The 25,617-nt window shown below is 58.5% G+C and overlaps 2 protein-coding genes across 5 annotated transcripts; one reads left to right on the forward strand and one right to left on the reverse strand.

Annotated features, from left to right (window-relative positions):
• Positions 1–800: 800 nt before the first annotated feature.
• Positions 801–19,655, reverse strand: CANT1 (calcium activated nucleotidase 1). Of its 2 annotated transcripts, XM_086688194.1 has the most exons (5): positions 19,533–19,655; positions 8,686–9,338; positions 6,557–6,760; positions 5,357–5,702; positions 801–3,896 (listed from the first exon to the last, which is right to left on the reverse strand). In XM_086688194.1, exons 2-5 carry the CDS (start codon positions 9,314–9,316, stop codon positions 3,890–3,892), a joined length of 1,188 nt encoding a protein of 395 aa, XP_086544320.1. In that variant the 5' UTR covers positions 9,317–9,338; positions 19,533–19,655; the 3' UTR covers positions 801–3,889. The 2 variants fall into 2 exon arrangements, with proteins under 2 accessions (XP_086544320.1, XP_086544319.1); XM_086688193.1 differs by lacking the exon at positions 801–3,896 and having other exon boundaries at positions 4,921–5,702.
• Positions 5,901–12,935, forward strand: LOC147574572 (uncharacterized). 3 transcript variants are annotated; one of them, XM_086688195.1, is made up of 4 exons: positions 5,901–6,043; positions 8,128–8,298; positions 10,127–10,251; positions 10,994–12,935. In XM_086688195.1, the coding sequence occupies exons 2-4, from the start codon at positions 8,287–8,289 to the stop codon at positions 11,886–11,888; spliced, it is 1,032 nt and encodes a 343-aa protein (XP_086544321.1). In that variant the 5' UTR covers positions 5,901–6,043; positions 8,128–8,286; the 3' UTR covers positions 11,889–12,935. The 3 variants fall into 3 exon arrangements, with proteins under 3 accessions (XP_086544321.1, XP_086544323.1, XP_086544322.1); XM_086688197.1 differs by having other exon boundaries at positions 11,023–12,935; XM_086688196.1 differs by lacking the exon at positions 5,901–6,043 and having other exon boundaries at positions 7,929–8,298.
• Positions 19,656–25,617: the final 5,962 nt, after the last annotated feature.

The following is a 25,617-nucleotide window of genomic DNA, read 5'->3' on the forward strand; positions in this document are numbered from 1 at the left end:
TGAGGAGGGACTCCGTGCCGGTAGGACGGAAAGCCCCGGGCACCGCAGACGACGGTCCGGCTGCTGTCACCAGGAAGCCACTGCCAACACGGCAGGGAGAGGCCTGGGGGTTTTCGGAGGCGAGGACCCTTGGCCGGCTCATAGGGTATTCTTTCCTGCGTCTCCCCCACCTGCACGCCGAGCGCAGGAACTGGCCCCAGAGGCTCCTGCTGGGGTCTACCACGGACCTTTCGCACAGATCTCGGCCCACTTGCTACCCAAACCCCCGTGGGTGGTATCTGCAAAGGGGGTTCCCTTTGCAGATGAGAAAACAGAGGCGAGAGAGGCAAAATGTGCCCGGCTGTGCAGCAAGAAGGGAAGGAGCTGGGATTCAAACCCCCACTTTTTCTTTTTTTAAAAAAATTGGCTCAGGACGCCTTGATGGCTCAGCCGGCTGCGCGTCCAACTCTTGAGTTCAGCTCAGGTCACGATCCCGGGGTCATGGGATCGAGCCCTACGTGGGGCTCCACGCCAAGCGTGGACCCTGCTTAAGAGTCGGTCTCTCGCCCTCTGCCCCTCCCCCCTGCTCTCTTGAGATATAATTTACATACATTAAAATGCACTCATTAAAATGCATTAATGAGTTTTGACAGGGGTGTGCAAATGGCAACCATGACCATAATCTACAGAACATTTTCATCATCCTCAAACATTCCTTATGCCCCTCTGCGGTCAGTCCCCTCCGCCAGCCCCCATCCCTGGCAACTACCGATGTGTTCTGCGTGTCCTAGAATTTCATAGAAACAGAAACGTACAACGTGTGATGTTCTGCATCTGGCCGCCTTTACTTAGCACGAGGCTTTTGAGACTCATTCGTGCCACATGCGAATACCAGCTCTCGGCTGACTTTTTTCCTGAATAGTCGTGCCCCACGGGGACAGACTACAACTTGCGTAAGCGTTTACGTGCACCGATGGACATTTGGATCATTCCCAGGTTTTAACTACTACACAGGGTTTCCCGTTGTTCACGTCAGCTACACAGAAACAAGTGAATTTCTGCACGTGTGCCATCTGTCCTTCAGCTCTGCTAAGCTCAACTCTTCAGTTTTGGTAGCTGTTTTCTGAAGGCTTCTTACGCTTTCCCGCCCCGTTGATCTTGTCTCTGGCAAATAAAGATAGTTTTACTCTCTTTTACTTTCTTTTCCTTGCCCAGTTGCATGCTCTGGGACACCCCATTGGATGATTGTGAATAAACGTGAGGAAACCAAGGTCAGTTTCCCGCGTCTGATCACTGCGCTTACGCTCGTGAAAACCGGAAGCTGTTAGCACCGGAGAAGGCTGCTCGAAGGCACCGTGCTAGTTTTGCAACTTCTGTGCGAGTTTTGGTTTAAAATGGCTGCAACATAAGAAATTAGGTTGTTGGGGGGACATTCTTACCTCGTTCCCAGCCTTAGCGGGGGGGGGGGGGGAGACCTTCGGTCTTTCAGCACAAAGTATGATGCTCGCTGTAGGTTTACGGCAAGTGCCCTTTATCAAGTGATGAGCGACGTTCCTCTTATGCCTGGTTTGCTATGAGTTTTGTTTGTTTTAAAATCATGAACAGGTGTTGAATTTTGTCCAAACCTTTTTCTGTGTCTTTTGAGACAATTATAGGATTTTTCCTTTTTTACTCGGGCAACGTGGTGGATTATGTTATGTTTTGACTATTGAACCAACCTTGCCTTCCTGGAATAAAACACCCTCTCTCGTGAATTACTTCCGCTTTGATATACAGCTGGATTCAACTGGCTAGATTTTCATCAAAGACTTCTGCGTCTCTGTTCATGAGGGATGCTGGTCTGTATCTGTCGTTTCTTGTAAAAGATGTGTCTGGTTTTGGTATCAGGATAGTGGAGCCCTCAGAAAACCAGTCAGGACGTGTTCTCGATTTCCCAAATCATGGAAGGTTTTGTGTTGGCTCGGTATTGTTTCTTCCTTAAATCTTTGGGCCAATTCACCAGTAAGACCACGTGGCCTTGGAATTTTCTTGGCGTGAAGGCTTTTGAGTCGCATCTTTTACACAATTTTATTAAGATACGATTTACCTTGAAACTCACCAATTTAAAGTGCACAGGACAGGATTCACGCTTGGGAAGAGATTAATCTCACTTGTTTTCACTCCGTTCCAAGACGGTGCTTGGGAGCTCTCCTTTTGCTGATGAATTATACCCTGAACACACAGAGCAGCCAGCAGGCCACAGTCACCACGCGTGTAAGGAGGGTGTAAGCCCAGACCCCGCGGTATCTGGAGCTTCTCAAAGAGATGACTCCTTGTCCGGTTCCATCTCAGGCCGACGCCCTCCGGCTTCCCCCTTGCGGCCCTCCTGGAGCTGTTCTCCGGAGGACTGCCAAGAACACCGGGTCCTCCCTGTGGCTCAGTCCACGGACCCTCTGCGGCCCTTCTTCCCTGACCTCCCTGCGGTATCTGATGGTCAGGCTCCCAGTAGGGAACAGATGGCTCCAAACGGGGGTCACCGACAGAGGCTTTAAGGAAGGGACGACCTGCGAGGTGTGAGTGAGCAGGGGCAGGGACATCACGAGGGGTAGAGTGGTTCCTGGAGTGTGGACCACTCTCAGGCCAGAAGGGCCGAGGGCAGGGAGCAGACACTGGAGCACAGGCTGAGAGGGCAGGGGGGACCCTTCTCGCGAGATCGTGCCGGAGGCGACCCCGCTAGAGGGAACTGAGGACCTTCGGCTCATCCTCCTCCCTCCGTGGGGACCCCCCAGGTCAGTCTCTGGGGACGCAGAGCAGGGCGGGGAGGGGAAAGGGCAAGGGAGGGTCTGAAGAGAGAAAAGGACCTGTGAGCACGCCCTCTGGGTCCTACGCCAGCTCAGGCCCGTCTTCTCCAACAGCCCTTCCCCATCCGCTGCTCCTGGGTGCTCCTGAGGGTTCGCACCCCGGGGAACGGGCTCATCCCCACAGCTCCACAGACACGCCAAGGGCACCCTGATCGGCCTAACCTCTCTGCTGGGACCCTCCTCATCACCCCATCACACGGCGAGCCAGAATGGGCGAGCGCATGCTAACTGGGCACCGGGGGCTGTTCACAGCAGCATCCTCCCTTTACAGACGAGGAACTCAAAGGACCGAGAAGTCAGACGTGCCGTCCCAGGCCACACAACTGGGAAGCATCGGGGCCAGGACTGGAACCTGTGAGTGATTTCACAGCCCATGTCCTTCACCGCAATGACCAAACGGGCTCCTTCAGACACAGGAAAAGTTGGGACTGGATGATTCATCTTCCAGAAAAGTCTTTCCCTGGTCTGCGAAGGCGCCTGTCCCGCCAATCCCCATGGCCTGTCAGACGCCCCGCCCCAGAAGAGGACAGAGCGCACCCCTGAGAGAGCCCAGCCTGTTTGTGAATCGCCACCCCTCTTACATTTCCTGCATGAGGCCCCTGGCCAACAGCCAACACAGAGCCGGAGACAGAGCATTCACAGTCCCCTCTAGCACTTTATTGTTTAGAAAACAATGGCTCCAGTAGGAAGGAGCGCAATCCTGATGCTTACGGCAGCAAATACAGAAACAGAAAACTTCCAGCTTTAAGACGGTCCCAAATCCCTAACTGTGAAAACCCCCTTGGGGCACCTAGGCCTGAAGTGCCATCAGAAAGGTCTCGACTTAGTGACTGTCCCAAGTCCAACCTTCCTAATTTCGCTTCCGTTTCAAAAACTCACACGGCCTCCACGTCAGTGACGTTTATCAAGGACGTGGGTCAGGGAGCCCGGCCAGGCAAAGTCAGAAAACACTTGGCTGCTCCAGCCTACGTCCAGCAGGAATCGAGTTCCAGAGAAACGTGTCACATACTTTTGCCAGATACTTCATAGTGGGAGCGGGAGCCTCCCTGGGTTCCTTCCTAGCAGCGGTATCAGAGTCTGTAAGCGGGAAAAGTCTGTGAGACAGGGGTCCTCAGTGACACCCGAGCCTAAAAGATGGCCCTTCCCAGACCATCAGGCATCCTACAACTCCCTGAGGGGTGAGGGAGCTTCAGGGGAAGGGCCCTCCTCGGCTCTGGTCCTGGCTGACCTGTCCTAAACCCTTTGCCTTTGCCGTGGAGCACAAAGAGGCCACAGGGACGCAGATAAGCAAGCGATTTGTGTGAAGTTTCCAGAGGAGAAGCTGCAAAGTTCCCCGGGGAGGGAGAAACAAAAGGTCAGGGGACAGAAGCCACAGGGCCAGGCTGGCCTCGTACATGACCTCTCTTGGAAAGAGCCCAGCACCCCTGACCCAGGGCAGGCCCGTAAAGGAAGGAAAAGATCGTCACTCGTGGAAGTCTTTAAAGGCAAGACAACTTCTGACAGTTGCTAATGTTCTGTCTTCGTGTCTTCTGACCGAGGACTTCTAAATGCTTAATCACTTGTCTTCCCACCTGTCAGAACTTATTTCCAGCCTCCTCCACTGCTGGGAATGAATTCGTTAACTATGGGACTTTGGTCTGTGTGATAAGATTTGGTGACTCCACTTTGAGAAAGGAAATTGGTTTAATTAAAATGAGTTAATAATTAAAACCTCAGTACACATGCTGGCAAAGCGAGTGCCATAATTAAAACTTCCAAGTGTTGCCTGGCCACACACAGAAGCTTCCTGAAGGGAAAAACCGTGGAGTCAGCCACACGGAGCGGAGACTGCCTGATGTGAGGCTGAGGACAAACGAGCAAACTTGTGTCCTTTCCTGTGGGTTGTGGGCAGATGCGTCCCTGGAGGTCTGCCTTCGCCCACACAGCCCTGTGACACCCTGTAGTGTAGACAGATTCCTTTCCGGGCGCCTCGAGGAGTGGATTTAACGCACGAGGTTCACCAGGAAGGAAGAAAAGGGGGTGGTCTGGGAGTTCCCGACGGGCAGGTCCCACTTCAGACTCACTGTTTTGTTCCCACGGGGGGACAGCGCTGGATACACAGTAGGAGCTCAAGAAGCATTTATTAAACGAAAGCACAAAGGGAAGGAGAGAAAGGGAGGTGGGCAGGAGGGAGGGCTGGTCCCAGATTAGGACGCCCGCAGGGACCAGCTCCCACCACCAGGTGGCAGTGCACAGAACAGGTGGCCGCAAGGGGGACTGTCCCGGCCCCTTTCCCGGCACTGCGCACTGCGGAACCCCCTCCTGCGGCTGCTCGCACCCTGGGGCTGACCTCCCTGTTCTGGGGGGCGGGGAGGGTCTCTGAACCAGGCACACACCTGAGCTCTGAAAAGGAAAAGACAAAAGCAAAACAAAACACCACGGAAAAGTGCAGTCCTCTGGTTTTTAGAAAACTTGAGTCCCGATGGCTGAACACCGTCCACCTCTCGGCCTTGCTGGTCTGAATTTTGTAAATTTAAATAAACTCTATTCCTTCATACTTCACGTTTCCGATCTTGGTCTCCGGCAGTAGGAAGCGGCCATCCAGTGTGAAGGCCAGGATGTAGGTGGCGACCCTGCCCGCGTCCTCCTCAGACTTGAGGGCCACGATGATCTGGTCGTCGGTGTCGGGGATGAACTTGAAGGAAGAGAAGCCGTGCGTGGGGACCACGGCACCCACGTGGCCGACGGAGATGTCGCCGAAGTCCGGGCTGGCGCTCAGGAGCAGGTTGGCGCCCTTGTGCTCGTCGTCCTTCTCGCTGTACCGCTCGTGGCTGGCGCGGCGTGGCAGGAAGAACCACCGCTGCAGAGTGTCGCTCCAGCACGCCGATTCGTGAATGAGGTAGCCTGGGGACACACGACAGACCCCCGGGGTCACCAGACCGCCCCGCCCGCGAGCAGGGTGCGGACGGGACCCTCCACCGCGTGGTCGTGCGCCCGCGGCGCCTCCTTCCCCGCGCGGGCTTCCACGCTGCTGACAGTGCGTGGCGGGCGGGCCGCCAGGGAGCGTCACCACTCCGTCCTATCGAGACCTCCCTGCTTCCTGTGGCGCTCTCCGTCCGTCCTCGTCCTTGGTCACTCCGAGAGACAAAGACGGGAAAGCCAGACCGAGACCGCCCAGGCCTGGGGACCCGTGGCCAGGAGTTCTGTCTGCGTTTCTGCTCCCTTGCTGCTAACCAAGGAGCACGGTGAGCGAGCGAGCCCGGGGGGAGGGAGCGAGATAAGCCAGCACGATGGATTTGTGAGGAAGGGATCAGGGTTGGGGGGAGACGCTCCCTCGAGGCTGAAAAGGAGGCAGCACACCCTCCTATCTGGGGGCGAAGCAACGTCCCCAGCGCCATGCCCCCCAAGCCTGGAGCTGCCTGGCCGCTCCGAGCATCCCAACCCCCCCGCCCCGACACACACACACAAGCCGTGACACTCTCCCGGGAGGCGAGGGGAGAACCAGAACGCGGTCCACCTTGCTTCTACCTGGTCAGGGGCGGGGCCCGGGCCCCACCCTCAGGGAAGGGCCAGAAGAGCTGGCACAGGAGGGGCTGTGGTCTGAGACAGCAGGAGGCGCTCTGTCAGGGACAGCGAAGGGATGGGGGCGGCTGGGAACAGACCGCACAGGCAGAAATCCCCAACCGCTGTGCCCAGAGAAAGCGCGCACGCAGCGCACCGGCATCTGCCATGACCCCGGGCGGGGCCGGGTCCCTTACCTGGCGGCTGGATCCCCGCGGCGGCCCGCAGGGCATTGTAGCTGGACACCCAGTTCTCGTGGTCCACGCTGCCCCTGCAGCCCACCACCTTCACCCATTCCGGGTTTTCGTTCACCACTTCCCCCGTGCCGGTGGTCCACTCCTTGCCCAGGCCGCCCACATACAGATGCTCGTCCTTCACCGCCAGCCACTCGGCTTTGAAGCCTGGGGACAAGGAGACGAGGGGGCGCGCCTGAGAGGACAGCCACCCCTCTGCTCCCTGGGTTCGCGGGGGGTCTGGCAGCCTTGGGCATCAGAGGGCACCCATGCTGGACCTCACACGAGGCGATGACAAGACAGCGGGGGACAGTCTGGCTCAGGGTGCCATTCCCAGAGGGCCAGCAGTGGGGCACCGGCCCTCTGCCTGCTATTCTCCCTGTCCTCTGTCCCCAAGACCCGTCACCTTCTTTTTGGCCACTGGATCTAGGGACCTTCTGCTGGGACAGCCTGTCCTAAACTAATTCCAATGGCTCCTGCCGCTGGTGCCTCGCCTGCTCCCCCACTCCCAACGGCCCAGCAGCCACTGGTCAGTCTCCTCTGATCCCCAAACTGTTTCTCAAGCTGTGTGCCCCAACCTCAGGATACCCCCGACCCCGGGCAAGTGGGAGCGCCTGGAGAGGTTACCGTAGCAGAGAGCGGTCTCTGTCTCTGCAACCATGCCTGGCGCCCGTCGAGCGGACGTGAAGCCCCAGTGGCCAGAGCTACGAGGGCTGGTGGGGGCTCCTAGTCGGCTCTGATCAGCGTGTTTACTTCTCGGCAGGTTTACTTACTGTGAGCCCAGCTGAAGGCTGCAGGGCGCTCAGGCTGTGTGGGAAAGCCGTTCCCCGCACCCCGTGTTCTAAACTGTGCCCGCTTTCCCACACGTTCTGCCAGCTTCTGGCCGGCCCCAAGGACCTAGAGCTGTGGCCTCCAGAATGCTTCTCTGCAGGTGGCTCTGGAGGGACCCGCTGAGTACCTTGTGGTCTCAGGGACCTCATCAACCCCCTGGGGTCACTTTCAGATAAGGCCCTCTCCATTGATCAGTCTTTTGTCCCTTCCGATGACCTGACCACAGGGCAACCCAAGGCTCCCATTATTCCGCTCTCTTCCTGATCCAACAGGGAAGAACAGAACTATAATGGGTGCCCATAAACGCTGACAAACCGTGGCAGGAAATGGGCAACGAATGTTTTCTCTAAAACCCAGGCCGAGATAGTTCCCTGCCAATTGCCCGAGGCTTGGGCAAGCCCGGAAGGGGTTTTATCACGGGGGGGGGGGGGGGGGGGGGGGGGGGGGGAGGGGGGGGCTGGCAGACGGCGCGCCCCACGGGCCAGCTAGTTGCTGCCACTACTCCGGCCTTAGAGAGGCCGCAGTGCTTAGCTTCCTAGAGGGTGCACACCCAGCCTGAGAGCGGGGCTTTTGTCAGCTCCCCCGCCGGTGCCTAGCGCCTCCCGGCCCCTTCCCCCGGGGAAGGCCCTGGCCCGCTCTGGCTCCCTCTCCTAGCTCTGTGCTCCCCGCGGGCTGAAAGCGGTAACTCCTTTCTGGCTCAACAGAGCAGTGGGTGACAGCTGGTTTCTGAGCACGGATCCCACTCAAGTGCGGTCGCTGCTACGCAGACCCTCCCTCGGCTGGGTTTCCAGAAAGGAGCCCCAGGCAGCGCAAGTTTACCTTTTCAATAAAGTCTCCATTCAAAATGAGGGCAATTGGACACCATGGCTTTAAAGGTAAGACACTCACAGGGTGTCATCCCTGCGTGCTCTGAAGACACCTTTGAAGATGGAAGAAAGGGCTCGATCCTGGGGTCACCGGGAGCAGCAGTGGACAGGGCCCTCAAACTAGTCCTGGAAAGGAGCCTGCTTTGTGGCCAGTCTTCTAGGAAGAAGCTCCTACTGCTAGAAACTGCTTTGGTCCGAGGCCCCGTAAGGCTTCGGCTCCCAGCTCGGGGTGGGGGGGTGGCGGGGGCCAGAAGCAGGGGGGACAGGGCTCTTCCCGGTGGTCCCTCCTGGTCGTGTTCACCACACACGGGCACAAACCAGACCGGCAGACAGTCAACCCAAACCTGTCCCCCGACACCTCAGCCAAAGCCGGGAGGCGGAGAGGGCCTGACCTACCTTTCCCCACGGTTCCATCGCCATCGGACAGGATCACCCAGGGCACGGCCTTGGTGCCATCGATCTGGTAGATGACCCCTGTCCGGTCGTCCACAGAGTAGAGTCTCCCGTTGAAAACGATCAGCTCGGAGAGCTCCATGCCCCGTCCCTTCTCAGCCAGGTGGGACTCGAGGACCTCGTGGCCTTTGTCCCACTCCACGGCCACCTTGTCCCCGCTGTCTGACAGGGTCAGATGGCCCTTCTTCAGGTAACTGAACCAGGTGTTTTCCTCTTGGGCTCTTGACTCCGTGTCCAAGTCAGCAATAACTGCAATTCGGTATCGAGTCCCGCCTGGCGTCCTCTGGGGGGCGGACAGGGGGTAGGTGTCATTGTACCGGTCAGCGGGTGCCTGGCCGAGCCTCCAGTTGTGGGCGTTGGGTATGGGGGGCCTGCCTGGGGGCGGGCGGTGGGAGTAGAGCAGCCAGAGGACGGCGGCGCCCACAAAGGACGGCAGGATCACCTTCCAGCGGGGGCGGAAGCGGGGGTCTGCCGCCTTGGTCATGGACGCCAGCACCGGAAGGCCCCCCACACTTATCCGGAGGGAGTGCATAGACTCATTCCATTCCAGGTGGTTGGAGGGCTGGACGGGCATCAGACTGAAGGGCAGGCGGTACCTGGGCACCCAGAGAGAGAGGAGAGAGGTCAGCGGTTTCCCAACCCCGAGACGGTGCACGGCCTGAAGGCTGCCGTACCCGGAGCGGCACTGTCACTGCTGTGCGGCTGTTAGGATTTGGCTTAATTAAACCCGACTCTAGCAATATCTTTGTTTACTTATTCGGAAAGATGAGAAGTCTTTCCAGAGCAAAACTATTCCATCTCCTCTGTCTCGACTGGCGGGATAGAAAGCTTGGCGAGGGCGAGTTCTGTGGAGGCTGGCGCTTTACAAGCTCAGAAAGAGGGAGCAGCAGGGGGTGAGGGAGGGAGTGGGGGTGCCGAGGGGTCTGGGCAGGACAGGCTCCTGAGCTATATTCTCATCAGATGCCACCTCATCCGAGAAGCCCGCTCCAAGGGCTCTGCTCCCGACAGCAGCCCCCATGTCCCCTTCCTTGGCATCTGTCACCACCCCGCCCCCCAACATCATGGCACACAACTATCAGTGTGTTCATGAGTCCTGCACTCCTAGAACAGGGCACAGAGCGGACGTGTGCGCACCTCCTCCTGGGCCAGGCGTCTGTAATATGCAGATACGAGTATAAAACAGACGTAAACCAAACAGAAATACTTGTGTTTCTGGCAAAGTCTGTCCTCTGGCACCCTTCTATTCATGCAAATGATGGAGGGACCGGGGTCTGACGGGCCCTCTTGGCCTGGAGCCGTGGGACCCTGGCCCACTCCCCGGGGCACTACCACAGCCGGGCGGCGGCCAGGAACCGCGGCTCTTCACCACCTGCCCCCTGCTTAGGTCGCCGGCACGGACCACGGCAGCCTGGCTGGCGTGGCCACAGCGACGCCGGACAAGCTGGGGACGATCGGCAGAGAGCCGGCTCTGGGCTGCGGCCCTCGGTCTCCGTCTTCAGTTGTAACTCAGTAAGTCCCGGCGTGAGAAAGTCCCCAGGCCAGACCGCTAGGCCACTTCTGCCTCCTGCCCCAAAACAGCCAACGACGTGACTTCAGGGGCGGATGCTCCTCTTGCCAATGGGTGGCAGCAGGGAAGGGCGGGGGGCCAGGCAGCTTCACGCCACCCCGAGCCCCCCCTCCCGCCGCACCTCAGTCCACACGGCCCACGGCGGGGGGGCCAAGGAGCTCCCATCCACACCACAGGCTGCTGGCTCTGCGGGTAGAAAAACGTGGCCATGGTTCCACGTGGAAGCCAGCCCTTTCCTTCTCTTGCTTTTGGACACATGTGTAGGTTTTGCCCGTAGGGTCGGGTGCAGAAAAGGGGGGCCCTGGGGGCAGGGGTGCTGCGCGGGGGAGGTGGGCTCGGGAAGCCCCCCGCCTCACCTCAGATGCTGGTCCCAGGCCTCCCTCCTGGGCGAGGGCTCCCTGCCCCCCCCCCGCCCCGGGAAGCGGCCCAGCTGTGGCCACAGAGCTGGTGGCTGAGGCCTTCCTGGCTGGGAGACGGGGGTCCCGGCCACTGCCCCTCCTCTGCTGCACCCAAGCCCAGGGCTTCCCAAACCAGGGCTGGGCCCAAGCCACCCAGAGCCCATCTCCTCTGCCACGTGGCCACTGAGCTCTCAACCCCCGCTCACCTCCCGTTCCCAGTTCCGCCTGGATTCTAACGCTTTCTCAACTTACTATTCCCAACTAAGTCTCGCTTGCTCTCCCCAAGCTTCTCCGCCCCCCCAACCCCTCCCTCAGGAATAGTGCTGGTGATGGAGAGCCGCCATATTCTCTGCTGCCCGACGCCAAATCTCCATCGGAACCTCAGGAGAGGCCCTTTTCTGCACGAGGACCACCACCACCTTGAAGAACCCAGGCACGCCCCCTCCCTCCACAGCATCTGCTCCAGCCAGAGACCTGGCAGTTCGGCCACCCACCCCTTCCAACCACACCGTCTGCTGCCACTCCCGTCTGGTGACCCACTTGCCCCGCGGCCGGCGACACCTGCTCTACCCACACGGGTGGATCGCACCGCGTCGCCGCGCGTTCTGGGAGTAAACCCTCACTGCTGCACGGCCCCCACCCAGACCTCCACCTCCCTGAGCCGGCTCCTCTACTGGCCGGCCGGGCACCGTGGCCCTCGTGCACCCTGGCCGGGGCTCGTCTCCCCCCACCAGGATGCTCTCGCCTCTCTGCGTGGCTGCCTCACCTTTCAGGATTTTTCTAAAGAGCCAGCTGCCCAGAAAGACTCGGCTGCCCACCCCGCAGAGGCTGCCCTGGAGTGCCTGCCCATTCTCTACCACGGCATCCTGCCCCTCCTCTCCCAGGCCCTCAGCAACCCACGTAATCGCTTCCGCGCTGCCGTGGCTCCACGGGGCAGGGACCTGCCCACTGTGAACTTACACTCCTGGCGAACGGTGGAAACTCGGCATATATTTGCGGAAGGAATGAAAAATAGGCCCACGTCCTCAACAGTCCCTCAACTCCACCCCAGGCCCCACCTTGGTCATACTGCAGATCCACACCCCCGCATCCGGCCCGGCTGTCACACTGGGCCTCAGGGGAGGTGGACACAATGCCCGCCAGGGGTCACCATCGTGAGGTGTCACCCTACTGGCCCCTAGCCTGCCCGCTCTCCATTCCTGGTTCGTCATCCTGCCCCTGGTCATCTTGTCACATCTCCTGCCCGCTGGCTTCCTGCAGGTGACGAGGGGGCCCAGGGCAGAGCCCACATGGCCACCCCTCCCATGCACCAGGCTGCCTGGCCCTGGTCCAAGGGGTCTGGAGAGAAGGGGCCCACTCCTGCTTCTTGGGGGTAGTTCAGCCATGTCTGCTCTTCTGGTTCCTTCTCCACCATCTACATATGTGTCCAAATCAGCCATCTGAGTGGCCATTTGATCCCCATGTTATACTCTCAGGTACACGGAACGCACCCAGTAAATACCGTGTCTGAGGGATGAGAACCCCTCCGCAGCCTGTGACGCCTCGGTCCCTCCCCGCCCCTCACCATCCTGGAGGAGCCGCCCCTCCGCCCCTCTGCCCCCTCTGCCCCCTCTGCCCCCTCTGCCCCTCCGTCCTGCAGCCCACCTCTTCTCCTGAATCTTCCCTGAGGTGGGCTCGGTCTCCAGGGGCAGAACTGCTACAGTGCGGGCTCCCCACACCTTCCCCGCCCGCACCTCTGCCCCGAACTCCAGGCCCGGCCGCTGGGCCCCCCCGTCTGTCCGCGGGCACCAGAACGGGTTCCCCCAGGAATCTGCTGAGCTGGCTGAGGGCACTCGCAACCCTCAGAAGTCATCCTGGGGAGCAGGCAGCTCGCTTTCTCTCCCCTCACTGGTCTGGTCTGCACCCCAGCTCTGGATGTGGGTCCCACCCCCAAGGCCTCCACCTGGCGCCATCTCTCACCTTGGCCTTCTGGGGATCTGGACCGTCCAGGTCCCACCTGCATCCCGCCACCCATCAGAGGCCTGAGCTCGCTTCTCTGGGCCTCGGCTTCTTCACGTGTAAGCCGGGACAGAACAGGGCCACCTTCCCGGAGCCGTGTGGCCTGCTCCCCCCGACCCTCCCCTTCACTCTGCCAGCACCTTCGCCCACCTGCCCGGAGGGCCTAGCCGTGCAAGTAGGCTTGACCAGAAGAGGCTGGACCATCCGGGAAGTACTGAGCACAGCAGCAAGGTCGAGGGCAGCACAGCCTGCAAGGCCAAACACGAGGACCGTCTCTCCACAGAGAAAGTGTGCCGGGCCCTGCCCTGGACCCTCTCAGACCCATCCTGCACACAAGTGTCAGATCGATTCCCCGAAAAAGCGAAAGTGGACTGAAGTCCTTCACTAGATCCTAAAGCTCTCCCACCAACGGACAAACTCCTCAGCCCTACGCACACATGCACGCGGCGCTGGGTTGTTTACAATTCCATAGTCCTGAGCCAAACCCCTGTGCGTGATGCCTCTGCCTGGGACGCCAACCTCTCTGACCACACAGAACCACCTGGAGGTCCCTAGCTGTGCCGTGATAGTGATGCTTCTGCTGTCCCTTTCCCCTCCTGCCCCCATCGATGGTGAAGGACCCACTCCCCAACCAGTGAGCTTCCCTCCTGTGGATACCGGAAGATATCCAGGCCTAACCCTGAACCTGTGAGTGTCCCCTAATTTGTCAATAAAGACTCTGCAGGGGCGCCTGGGTGGCGCAGTCGGTTGAGCATCCGACTTCAGCCAGGTCACGATCTCGCGGTCCGTGAGTTCGAGCCCCGCGTCAGGCTCTGGGCTGATGGCTCAGAGCCTGGAGCCTGTTTCCGATTCTGTGTCTCCCTCTCTCTCTGCCCCTCCCCCGTTCATGCTCGGTCTCTCTCTTTCCCAAAAATAAATAAACGTTGAAAAAAAAAATTAAAAAAAAAAAAAAAGACTCTGCAGATGTGACTAAGTTAAGGATCTAGGGGTGGGGAGATGATCCAGGTGGGCTCTAAATGCAGCCACGAGTGTCCTTACAAAAGGAGGCAGAGGGGGATTAGACAATGATAGGAGACTGTGACCACGAAGGCAGAGAGGGGAGTGATGGGGCCACGGCCAAGAAGCGCCTGGGGCCCCCGAGCTGGAAGAGGCCAGGCCAGGTTGTCCCCTAAAGCCTTGGAGGGAGCACTCGCCAGCTCACACCTTGATGTCGGCCCAGTGACACCGATACTGGCTTTCTGGTCCCCGCGTTGGGAGAGAATAAATGTGTGTGGTTTTCAGCCACGTTTGTGGTAGTTTGCCACGGCAGGGCCCCAGGAACACACACACCTCCTCCCACGCCGTCCTCTGTGCTGCCCCCTGCGACCACGGCTCCACTCTGAGCTCCTGGGGGGAAGGGGCTCTGCTCCGCCAGGCTAGTCCCAGCCCCTGACCGGCAGGCAGAGCCTGGGGCCCCACCACCTTTTGGGAACAAGAGAACGACAGTGGGCTCTGTCTGCCTTCCAGAAAAATCCCTTTAGCTTCACGACTGGAATAATTTCTCTCTGGACCAAAACCCAACCTCTGAAGACAGCCCTCCATTAGTGTCCTAGGAGCTACTTTTATTTTGTGGAGATAAAATCAGATGTCTTTCCATTTGCTCCCCCCAAGCCCAGGCTGGTTCAGCACCCAGAACTCTCAGAACTGATGGGGCCTGTAACGTCTTGTTGCCAGAGTCCTGGCGCAGTGCGGGGCCTCGCGTTCGTATTTAAAGGAAACACCACCACCTCCATCCACCACCGCGACCCCAAATGTGCAGCCATGAACCCCAACAGAAATGCGCCACGAGGGCAACAGCGAAACGGACAGAGCCGCTCCCAGGAGAGGGCCCAGGTGAGGCTCTCTCTCAAAGAGGATCTCTTTGCCCGCACTCCTCAAAGCTCTACACAGTTTAAATGTTTGCTTTATTGTGACAACCAGGTCGTCAACCCCACCGTCTGTGGCATAATGGGCTGATCCTACACAATCAGGAAAAGTTAGAACCTAGTTGCTACGGCAAAATGTCACACAATCTCTGGCTGGCCACGCTCACCTGTTCCGGATCTCCCTTCGGAAACCCGGGGGCCGCACCCCTGCTGGCCTCCCTTCTCCTGCGCCAGCCACACCGCCGGGAGAGGTCCCGGGAAAGAGCCACCTGGGGGGACAACCACCCCCCCCCCCCCCCCCCGCGGGGGCTTCCAATCCTCACTGCCTCACCCACATCTCTGGTTTCTGTCGCCAGCACTTCCTTGTAACACAGGCCTGAGCGACAAGGTGTGATCCGGGGTCTGTCCACTCCCAAGTGGGTCCCCGGACTCCGGACCCTGCGAGGGAGACGCTCCTGCCCGAGCCCCAGGAGGGAGCGGCCACCCCTACCTTCTCACGCCATCCTCAGGCCGCGACAGGACTCTACATAAAGCTGAGACGACAGGCGCGGCCACTCCCGACAGAGCCCACAGCCAAGAGGGACTCTTTCCCCGCTTCCCTCAGGACAGGTGTGTGACAGGTGGCAGAACGAACAGGTTTAGCTGCAGCTGCCAGAGCAAACCTCCGCCTTTCCAGGATCTAGGCTCAGGCGCTGCCTCACCCCTGCACAGTGGCTGCCTCCCCTCCCCCAGCACGGCCCCGGTCTCGGAACCGAACGGTCCTAAGAGGGCGCACGTCCAGGCAGCAGGGGGGAGCCCGCTGCCCACCGCACCTCCCGGGTGGAGAAAAGAGCAGAGGCTGCCGGCCCTGAGCTCCTCGGAGTGACAAAGACAGAGGCGAGGGCTGGCGGGCTCCGGGACTCCAGAAGTGCCGGGAGAGTCAGGGAAGCGCATGTAGAACACCCGCTGGGGCCAGGCTCCTGGAACACGTTACCTGGCTCACGGCATTCTTCCGCCTTGCACTCAGCAAGGAAACCGCACTTCAACTTTGGACGGGGTGAGAGGCACAAGGAAACCAGGAAGGAAAAAGTCACAGCGGCCAAGCATGTGCTTTAGGGACTGAGGCCCTCCTCCCAGATCGTTTCCTTAAAGGCCGACACTGTGGATCCTACTAAATTCTGCATCTCCCACCCCCTTTCTCTGCATACAGCAGGCACTCACGGCTGCCTCCCGGGTCAGGTCTCCCACCCCCTTTCTCTGCATACAGCAGGCACTCACGGCTGCCTCCCGGGTCAGGTCTCCCACCCCCTTTCTCTGCATACAGCAGGCACTCACGGCTGCCTCCTGAGTCAGGTTAAATACACCTCAGAACAACTTCTTTTTCAGCCCTGTTTTTGTTTGTCTCAACTACCTGAGAGAAGCGAGCTTCTGTGGCTGCTGTGACCACTCCGGGCAGGTGTGGTGCTTCAACACTGCACCCTTATGTCACAGGCCTTCGGGACAGAAGTCTGACGGGTCCCGCTGGGCTAAAATCCAGGGCTCCCTTCCCTCAGAGGCTCCAGGGAGAAGCCTCTTCCCAGATGGTTCCGGCTTCCAGAGATGCCTGCGTCCCTTGCGTGCGGCCCCTGCTCATCCTCAAAGCAGCAACGCCGCATCTCTCTGAGCCTCGCACGCCCTCCCCCCTGCTCTCCTGTCTCTGTGTCCACTTGCTCTGTGGCCCTGGGACTAGGCTGGGCCCACCTGGGTCATCCAGGATGCGCCTCCCATTTCAAGGTCAGCTGACTGGCACCCTTCATTCCATCTGCTACCTTCGGCCCCCTCTGCCACATAATACACCTGCAGGTTCTGGGGGTCACGATGTGGACGTCTTGGGGGGCCATCATTCTGCCGGCCACAAGAAGGGAGACAGGGAAAGAAGCCTCAGCTTCCCAGGGGCCAGGACCCTCCACACACAGCCTCAGAGCCTGTATTTACTGCATCACGGTAGGGCCGTGTGTGATGAACTCGTACCATCAGGAGCAATTTCAGCAAAAGTTACCCTTCCGGTTGAAAGCAACGTCCCAAAAACGCTACTCATTATCAGAGAGCCTGAAGATAAGGGGACACAATAAAAATCCCACCATCCACCCAAATCACGGCCTGCTCCTGTAGACAGTGGGGTCGCACCTGCCCGAAACCATCTTCTCTCCTGCTCTGCTGGTGCCCGGCTCCCAGGATGCAGCCAGCGGTCAGCCCTGCCGGACCCCCTGAAGCCATTCGGGACGCGCTCTGAACTGACACTCACATCCACACTGTCACCCGGTGTCGGCACAATGCCATCTGGGTCCCCGCTCCTGCCTTATTCCCATGGCCTGTTCCCACGGATGAGAACTGTGCTCTGCACAGGAACCCCGAGCAGCGAGTTCCATTTAATTACTGCACGTATTACAGATAAACAAGGAGGATTCAAAGGAAACGCAGACAAAAAGAGAAAACCGAACGTACTCCCAGATCGCTCTATCATCAGGATTTCCTTTTTTCTAAGTAATCGTCTTTGTCTCACAAGAAGGAAAATCAACAAGTCCCGAAACATCAAAACAAACGTTTTACGTTCCCTTAGTGTTGCCGTTTAAGCAGAGCCTTCCAGAAAACCTCCACGGTCCAGAGCACTCGCGAAAGGAGGGCAGTACTTTCTGGATTTTCCTTCCAGTATCCCAGGTACCGTTCCACAAATGTCTACACAACACAGCAACGGCTTCTCTGTCCCGGTGCGGATCACTCTGGACCACATTCTCAGAGCTGGGCCGTCCCGTTTCTGAACAAGAAAACACTAGAGCATCTATAGACCTACCCTATATGGTTGCCACGAGGCCCGCCACATAGCCGCTCAGAAGGTCTTACGAGTCCGATGGAAGGGGCTGTATTTGTGAGCCTGCACGAAGCTGCCTCGTGGCCACACGCAGGGAGCTGGACCTGTCACACTCGGGTCCGTCCTCACTCCCTCGGTGGCTCAAGGGAAGCACGGCGGATTACGTGCAGTTGGGCTGGCGGGTAAACATTTCCTCAATTATCAATTGCTTAAACCAACATTTGCTACACGGTTGGGGGCCACGGAAGTATGGCCGGAACTGCGTCTGGGGTACAGTTTTTGGGGGAACAGGGCTTTCAGCTAACACAAGGCACCAAATACTCAGACGTCCACCTCAACCGAGGGATCGTGGGGGACACGGTGGGGCACCCACACACCTGTAAGTATGTGACTTTCTCCACCACCCTGCCACATAACACGCTTTCTGCGATCCGGCTGACCCAGACGGAAAACCGCGACAGGACTGAGACTCCTCTGTCTGGAGACCACTCCCGTGGCCGCCTAACAGTGCCTGAACAAATCCGCGCTTCACCTGAGTCCCCTCCCGGAGGACGCTCGGGCCGGCACAGGAGGAGACGCCCCTCCCGGGTCCCGACGGCAGAGGCCCGGCTGGTCAATGTATCTTTCAGCACGGCCCCCAGGCCTGAATAGAAGGCTCATTGAGGCCATCAGGGAGGGGCCCGGGGAGGCCACTGGCTGCTCCGGAAGGAGCCCCACTGTGCCCGCGGGCTCCGGCTGGACTGTGCCGCTGAGGCCCGTGGGGTGGGGCCAGGAGCTGGAGGGGGGGGGGGGGCTGCAGCCAGCCCAGAAAGGTCTTTCCCACACAGCTCCTACGAGGAGGGGCAAGGGGGGGGGGGGCTGCAGAGACTCTAGGTTCCCGAAGGTGAAGCCATGCTTCTGCCAAGTTTGGGTCCTTGCCCTGAACAGCCAGCGAGAGTCGGTGGACGTCGGCAGACGCCTGTTCCCAAACCTCTGCGCTGTTGGAAACGTGGTAGGGAGAGACGGCGAGCACATACCCAGAGACAAGAATGACAGATGGAGCCGAGACACTGGTTTCCTGGGGACACTAAGGTGCTCGCGAGAAAGGTGTATCTGGCAGACAGAAGAGGGACTGCGAGCGCTAGGGGCCTGCCAGGCCTGGCGACACGGAGGGCAAAGGAAAGGCCCCAAGCAACAGGGGTGGAGGAACCCAGGGATGAGAGGGTCAGGCCACAGGGGGGAGGGGAGGAGGGTGGTGGACAGCTTGGGTGCAAAAGGAAGGAAGGTGAGCTGGGCTGAGGGGAAGGAGAGGAAGGCCTGGGTTGGGGTGGGGGGGGGGGGACTGGCCTGCTGCAGGTGCGCTAAAGTGCCAGTCTGAGAGGGGAGGAGAGGCCAGGCAATCATCGAAAGGGCAGATCGCCGTGGGGCAGGAAGGGATCGCGCTCAGGGACAGCTGTCCCACGTGAGTCAGGAAAGGAACGTGTCCTGCAGGGTCAGAAGTGGTGATGTCCCACACTAGTCAGAAGGGGGAGGTGTCCTGCACTAGTCAGAGGGGTGAGGCGTCCTGAGAGTTGGAGGGGGTGAGTCCCCACGAGTCAGAGGGAAGAGGTGTGTTGCACCAGAGGGGGGAGGTGTCCTGAGACTTGGAGGGGGGAATGAGTCCCGCGAGTCAGAGGGGAGAGGTGTCCTGAGAGTTGGAAGGGGTGAGTCCCCACGAGTCAGAGGGAAGAGGTGTGTTGCACCAGAGGGGGGAGGTGTCCTGAGACTTGGAGGGGGGAATGAGTCCCACGAGTCAGAGGGGAGAGGTGTCCTGAGAGTTGGAGAGGGTGTGGGTCCCACGAGTCAGAGGGGGGAGGTGTCCTGAGACTTGCAGAGGGTGTGAGTCCCACGAGTCGGAAGGGATTGGAGTCCCGCGCTAGTCAGCCAGTGAGAGTCCTGCAAGTCTGTCGGGTAGGTGTCTCACAAGTCGGAGGGTGGAGTGTCCGCCGCCCGTCGGAAGAAGGGGACCGTTCCTCGGAGTCTGAGGGCCAGGGGCAGGACGCGGCGGGGTGAGAGGGCGGCGGCGCGGGCCGGTCGCGAGGAAGGGCGCGGCGGCTACGGGTGCAGCTGTCACTCACCCGGTGCGGCCTGGCTCCGGGGCCCGCGGGCGGCTGGGCCTCGCTGCGGCAGGGCCGGGACCCAGCGGGCGGCGACTTCCGCCCGGCTCGCTCGCCGGGTCTCCGGGACGCGCTCCCGGCAGCCTCGGCTCCGCGGCTGCGCGCCGGCGCGGGCGCGGGCGCGGGCGGGGGCTGCTGGGAGTTGTAGTTTTTACTGCTCAGCGAGCCGGGGCGAGGGCCGGGGCGAGGGCCGGGGCGAGGGCCGGGGCGAGGGCCGGGGCGAGGGCCGGGGCGAGGGCCGGGGCGAGGGCCGGGGCGAGGGCCGGGGCGAGGGCCGGGGCGGCGCAGACCTTTGCGCTGCCGGAGCCGCAGGCCCTTTCCACCGCTTTGTAGCGGAAGGCAGGCGGAGCAACGGCGGGAGGCGGCTATCAGTTCTCCAGCCGAGATTTGAGGACCTCTTGCCTGGCCCTCTCGACCCTTGTGGTCTCCCGGGAGGCAGGGGAGCGCGGACCCCTTCCTGCCACCCTCATCAGAGAGAGCCCCTCTCTCCTCCGCCCTTCTAATCCGCCACGTTGGAAAGCTGCTCCGGTTACAAAGTGAAGATCTGGGCTCAGGTCTGCAGGCTGGAGTGTCCCAAATAAGGGTATCCAGTTCGTCCTGTTGCTCTGGTCCCCTCCTTGGCCCCTGAGCTATTTTAATGGATATCCCTGCCCTCCACCCCCAAGTCCTGCAAAGATGCCCATTTTAGCAGTCATGAGAAAAGCCTGGTAGCAGTGAAGTGTCCCACGAGAGCTGAGAGCTAGGCGAGGGTCAGAGCTGCGGGTCTGCACCTCCAGCCTCTGCCTGCGCGCAATCACCCATCCGTCCCCGGGGGAGCCTCGCATTAGGTAACAGGCGCGAGAGAAAAATTCAGATTCTGTAAATGGTGTCCGGTAATAATAACCCTCTCACCGCTGTTCTGCATTCCTTGCCCAGAGGCGATCACTATTACTAGTTTCTCGTGGTTATTGTCAGAGGTATTTCGGGACACACAAACAAATCATGAACACATACCGTTAAATTACCTTTTTAAATTTTTTTTTTAACGTTTATTTTTGAGACAGAGAGACACAGAGCATGAACAGGGGAGGGGCAGAGAGAGAGGGAGACACAGAATCGGAAGCAGGCTGCAGGCTCTGAGCCATCAGCCCAGAGCCCGACGCGGGGGCTCGAACTCACGGACCGCGAGATCGCGACCTGAGCTGAAGTCGGATGCCCAACCGACTGAGCCACCCAGGCGCCCCTAAATTACCTTTTTAAAAAGCCGAATGGAAATTTGCTAAACACTCGGTTCTGCATTTTGGGGGGGTGGAAAGGGGACAAACCCTTCTGGAATTCACTTGTTTCCCGTTGTGCTAAACTGAGTCCTAACTACATATCATATATTACTATTATTTTTAAATGACTTTCAAACCTTGCATTTACCGAACTATCTGTATCTACATATGCCTTCCAGCTTGAGAAAGAAAACGCTGGCCCTGCTATCCCGAAAGCTCTCCATGCTCTTCTCTTCCCAACCCCTCCCACCCCAAGAGGTGACTGCAGTCTTGAATCACTCACATCCTTTATCTTATAATTTTAGCGCATAGATATGCATCCCTCAACAATATATATGCCTGTTATAACTTGTACAAAAATGAAATAAAACTATATGCAATGGATGGGAGATCCCGTCGCTCTACAGATATTATCAGGTGTATTCATTTTGCCAATCTGATGGCATTAAATGTCTTCTCATTGTCTGGATTGCTGAGAAGTTGTGTTACCTTTCTTATGGTCCCCCCCCCCCCCCACCATTTATATTCCTTCTTCTGCAGATGCCCCAACATTTCAGTGTTATTTTTAGGAAATAATCCATTCTTTCCCCCACTGGCACGTATGCAATGCCATTTGTTGCCCTGATCAAGTTTCTGTGTATACATGGGTCTGTTCAGGACTTTCTATGATGTCGTATCAGTATAGTTGCTTTTATCTGCACTCCAATACTACTGTTCTTATTCTTACCTCTCTCACCTTTCGGGCGCCTGGGTGGTTCAGTCGGTTAAGCGTCTGACTTCCGCTCTAGTCACGATCTTGCCATTCCCAAGTTCAAGCCCCGCGTCGGTCTCCGTGCTGACGGCTCGGAGCCTGAAGCCTGCTTGGGATTCGGTGTCTCCCTCTCTCTCTGCCCTTCCCCCACTCACACTTTGTCTCTCTCTCTCAAAAATAAAATAAACATTAAAAAATTAAAAAAAAGAATAAACCTTCATGTGCTGTAGGACCCTCCTACATTCCATCCACCCTTCACTTTTGGGGTTTTGAATGGAATTGCTTTAAATCCATAAATTAATTCAGAGAGAACTGAGATTTCTCTGATGTTGAACCTTCTACCCAGAACATGGTTTGCCTTTCCATTTACTTAGGTCTTTGTTAATGTTTTTCAATGAGGTTTGTAAGTTTTCTCTTCACAACACGGCTTTTTCCGTATGGTTCCGTAGAGAGGTGTTCCGTTCTCTAAACAGCTGCATAGTATTCCACTGGGGGGAATGTCCTGTTACTTATTTACCAGGTCCCCAATGCCGTCCCTTTGGATATCTGTGATCTTTACATTACAACAATGCTTCAGGGCATATCATTGAACTTGCTTCTTTGAGCACAGCACCAAGTCTATCTGCAGGATAAATTCCTGGAAGGAAGATTTCTAGGTCAGAGGGCGTTTGCATCCCCTGGTGAATAGACCCTGCCTTCCTGCCTTCCGGACAGGCGGTGCCGGGAAACTGCTTTTCGTGGGCACCTCCCGCGATCCGAATCCCCCTTCCCTCCTTTGCAACATTGGAGACTTCGCCATGGCCTTTTTCTGGAGCTTTTCTCCTCCTTTTGTTCCTGTGGCTCTACATAAAAGACTGAAAATTCTTCACTTTAATCATCCACCGTGTGTTTACTCACAGCCTCACTCACTCATTGCGCAGTTAAGGCTTAGGCTTGTGTGGTCCACCAGGGGGCCCTCCCATTTTATCTAGCAGGCAAAATGCTGCCTGATGGTTCCGTCTGTGCACGTCTCTGAAAGTGCTGAAAAGGAAGTTCTAAGACTGAGCAGTGGGGAAACCGAGGCATGAGGCGTTAAATGCCTGCTGAGAGTCAGAAAGCACATAAGGTCTCCCTGGCCGCCCGTCTCTGTGTCGAGTACAGGGGGGACCTGCCAGAGGACGGCTTGTCCTCCTCCGACAGAGGAGGTGTGAGAGCCACAGAGCAGCAGATGGCCCTGTTCTGTCCTTGCAGCCCTGATCCCCACCTGCCCCCCAGCCTTCCAGAACGCGGGCACTGCCATCCAGGAGCAACGAGCTTGGGCCCGCGGCCAGGGAGGCTGGGTCTGGCCGCCAAGTTTCCATCTCAGCTTCACCCTCCAATGTCCACAGAGACGCCTTCCCCCCCACACCCTTTGGCAGTGGGACGCCAGCATCCGAGCCTGAATTCAGAAGTTCACAATACCAGTCTCTGCCCTTGTGGGATGACTGGGCAGCCTGGCCCAAAATAGCTGGGAGAGGCGGAATGTTGGGGCCACAGTGGGGAAAAAAAAAATCACAGCGCTCCTAATGACAGGCTGTGCGTATCTGGCACCGAGCGCCTTACAGACGTTAACCGAGGTCACATGGCTTTCTCCCCATGATGAGAAAACAGAGAGAGCCGCAGTGATATGCCCAGGGAGAGAGAAGGGATTGCCAAACAGAGGACATAGAATGTGCTGTCTTCTGGGCGGGATTCTAGGCAATGTTCTCTTCCCCCGTGAGTCTCTGGGTTTTACATCCCATGAGCTGCCCTTGTCTGAGAACGTGGGGCCCCTGGGGAATGTTTAGGAAGCCCTGGTGTTTGGCCCAGACATCCTTGTGTGGGAGGTGTGAGCTCCCAGGGAATTCCAGAATGGGCGTGACCTGTAACTCATTTGGGAACCGAAGAGAGAGACCTTGGGGGTGTGGGGGTTCATGGTTCTGGTTGGCCCTGGCCTCTGCCCATCACTGGGCTGATGAAATCTCCCCCAGGCAGTGCTGCTGGCTTTGGGTTCTGATTTGTCAATGTTGTTTTGTTTTGTTTTGGCCATGACTCTTGTCCTCAGCGCTGGCCAGGACTTTCCAACGGGAAGATATTTGCTGGATCGGGAGCCTTCTGCCTCGGTTGCTCGGGGGGTGCTCAAATAGTCTGCAAGACCATCCCTGGCTTGCCCAACGTGGCTTTCCTACTTACCGTGTCAAAACAACAATGAAGTGGGTGACAAAGAGCATTAGGGGCCTGACTAGCTCTGGGTTTGGGTGACAGATTTTATTTCTTTCACTGAGGGCTGAACTGGCCTTGAGAAATTTTGCCCATTTGTCTGCTGGCTTGAGCTGCGGGCTGTGTGCCCAGGAGGTGCTCAGACGGCAGTTCCTTTTCTCTGGAACTCCCCACGCCTCTGAGCCTTCTGTCTCACATGGACATCTTGGGAAACCCCAGGTCCTGACTGCCACCTTTACCATCAGCAACCCGTCACCCTCCTGGTTTCTGCCTCAAGAGATAGGAGGAATCCCTTTCCTAATCTCTGGGGAGATGTGGGCGCTCAACCCAAGAGGAGGGAAGGAACAAGGTCATACAATCATGACCGTTGCAACGAACACTCTCGGGCCTTGTGTCTGCTCCGTTGGTCCTTTCCTCAGCCGTGTGACAATTACAGAGTCACAATCCTTTAACCCCAAGTCCCCCAGATACAAAAAGCCCTGACAGCGTGGTTTCCCCCTGAGTGTGGCGTGAGGGCACAGGACAGTGTGACCTGTAGTGTGGTGAGGCCACGCACGGCTTCTGTCTCTCCTCTGTTGGGAAATATCCACAAGCATCCGGCCGAGCCCGGCGGGGCGAGATGCTCCGGGTGATGTCTGCATCGTCCTCTGAACACATCTGGCTGCCTGGGGTCCAGAGAAGAGGTCCTGGGCCTATCCCTGCTTTACAGATGAGGAAACTGAGGCCCATTGGGGATGGGCAGTGTTCCAGGCTCAGGACTTAAGGCCGCCGCCTAGAACGAGAAGCTGCCGCTGGAAGAGAGGGCCATCGTGTGGGTGTATTTCTAGAGCCCTGCTCTCTGTCGGGCCCCTGGATTTCTGTCTTGGGATTATCTTCAAGATAACTGTCTTTCAGTTCTCAGACGGAGTAAGGAAAGGGAGCAGATCTCTGCATCAGCTTCTCTTCCAAGCCACACGCCCGGCGTCGTGTGCCCTGAGCCGTGGTGTCCGTCCAGGACCCCCAAGGTCTGGGCCTCCGGGGTGCTGCAGTGGAGAGGGTTCCCTCCGCATTCAGGGAGATCCTGGGGCACGGGAATTCTGAGGACTCTCCTCCAGTATCCCCGCCACGAAGGCCATCCGAGGACAGAGCGAGCGACCGGCGGAAGGTCCGTCAGGGCGCTAGGCCTGGGTCCTGCTGACCAGGAAAGTTCCTCGTGTTGCGCACAGAAACGAAGACGCGCTTATCTCCGGGCTTCCCGTGTCGATAAGCAGCCAGGGATGTAAGTTTCGCCAGGCCTCAGACACACGCCAGAGATCACGAGTGATTCCTGGATCTTCTCACACCAGCCGAAACGCCGTCTCCGATGGGCCGTGTTTACTTGATCTTGCCGTAGTGCCCTTGGAGCCCTCCAGGGCCACTGGGGGTCAGGGCACTTCCCCCTTTGTTCCCACAGGAGCAGCTGGGCTGCCGGTGTCTCTGCGGAGAGGCCACTGGGCCGCCCAAGCCTTCCCTCCCCTTCCACCTCCACGTTCCCTGCTCTGCTGGCAACCTGGTGAGCCTGATGGGTGTCAGGCTTGCACAGCCCCCTTTCCTCTCGACTTCTCAGCCTCTCGGGCAGACACGTGGGCAGCAGTGGCGGGAAGGGATTTCCAAGGCAAGGTGGGGTGGGGTGCGGTCTCTGTGCCTCGCCCGCAACACCCCAAACCAGCACCCCTGTTTGTACATCTCCTGTCCGCGGGTAGCCAGAGAGAGGGGCCCTCGGGAGGAGCGGTGATAAATGACAAACAGGCACAGGTGTGACGTCCACGAAGCTCGCGGAGAACGTGGGAACGTGGCTCAGAAA

The sequence above is a fragment of the Puma concolor genome, chromosome E1 (assembly GCF_028749965.1).
Source record: "Puma concolor isolate L17-30 chromosome E1, mPumCon1.1.hap2, whole genome shotgun sequence".
In the NCBI taxonomy this organism is placed as follows: Eukaryota; Metazoa; Chordata; class Mammalia; order Carnivora; family Felidae; genus Puma; species Puma concolor.

Bases quoted from the DNA above. Each gene is read 5' to 3' on its own strand.
- LOC147574572 (XM_086688195.1), top strand. The intron at 10,252-10,993 runs GTAAGTCCCGGC...GCTCTCCCCAAG, and splicing joins CCGTCTTCAGTTGTAACTCA to CTTCTCCGCCCCCCCAACCC.
- CANT1 (XM_086688193.1), bottom strand. From the start codon at position 9,316: ATGCCCGTCCAGCCCTCCAACCACCTGGAATGGAATGAGTCTATGCAC. The intron at 6,761-8,685 runs GTAGGTCAGGCC...CCTTGTCCCCAG, and splicing joins CGATGGAACCGTGGGGAAAG to GCTTCAAAGCCGAGTGGCTG. The intron at 5,703-6,556 runs GTAAGGGACCCG...GTGTGTCCCCAG, and splicing joins CGCGGGGATCCAGCCGCCAG to GCTACCTCATTCACGAATCG.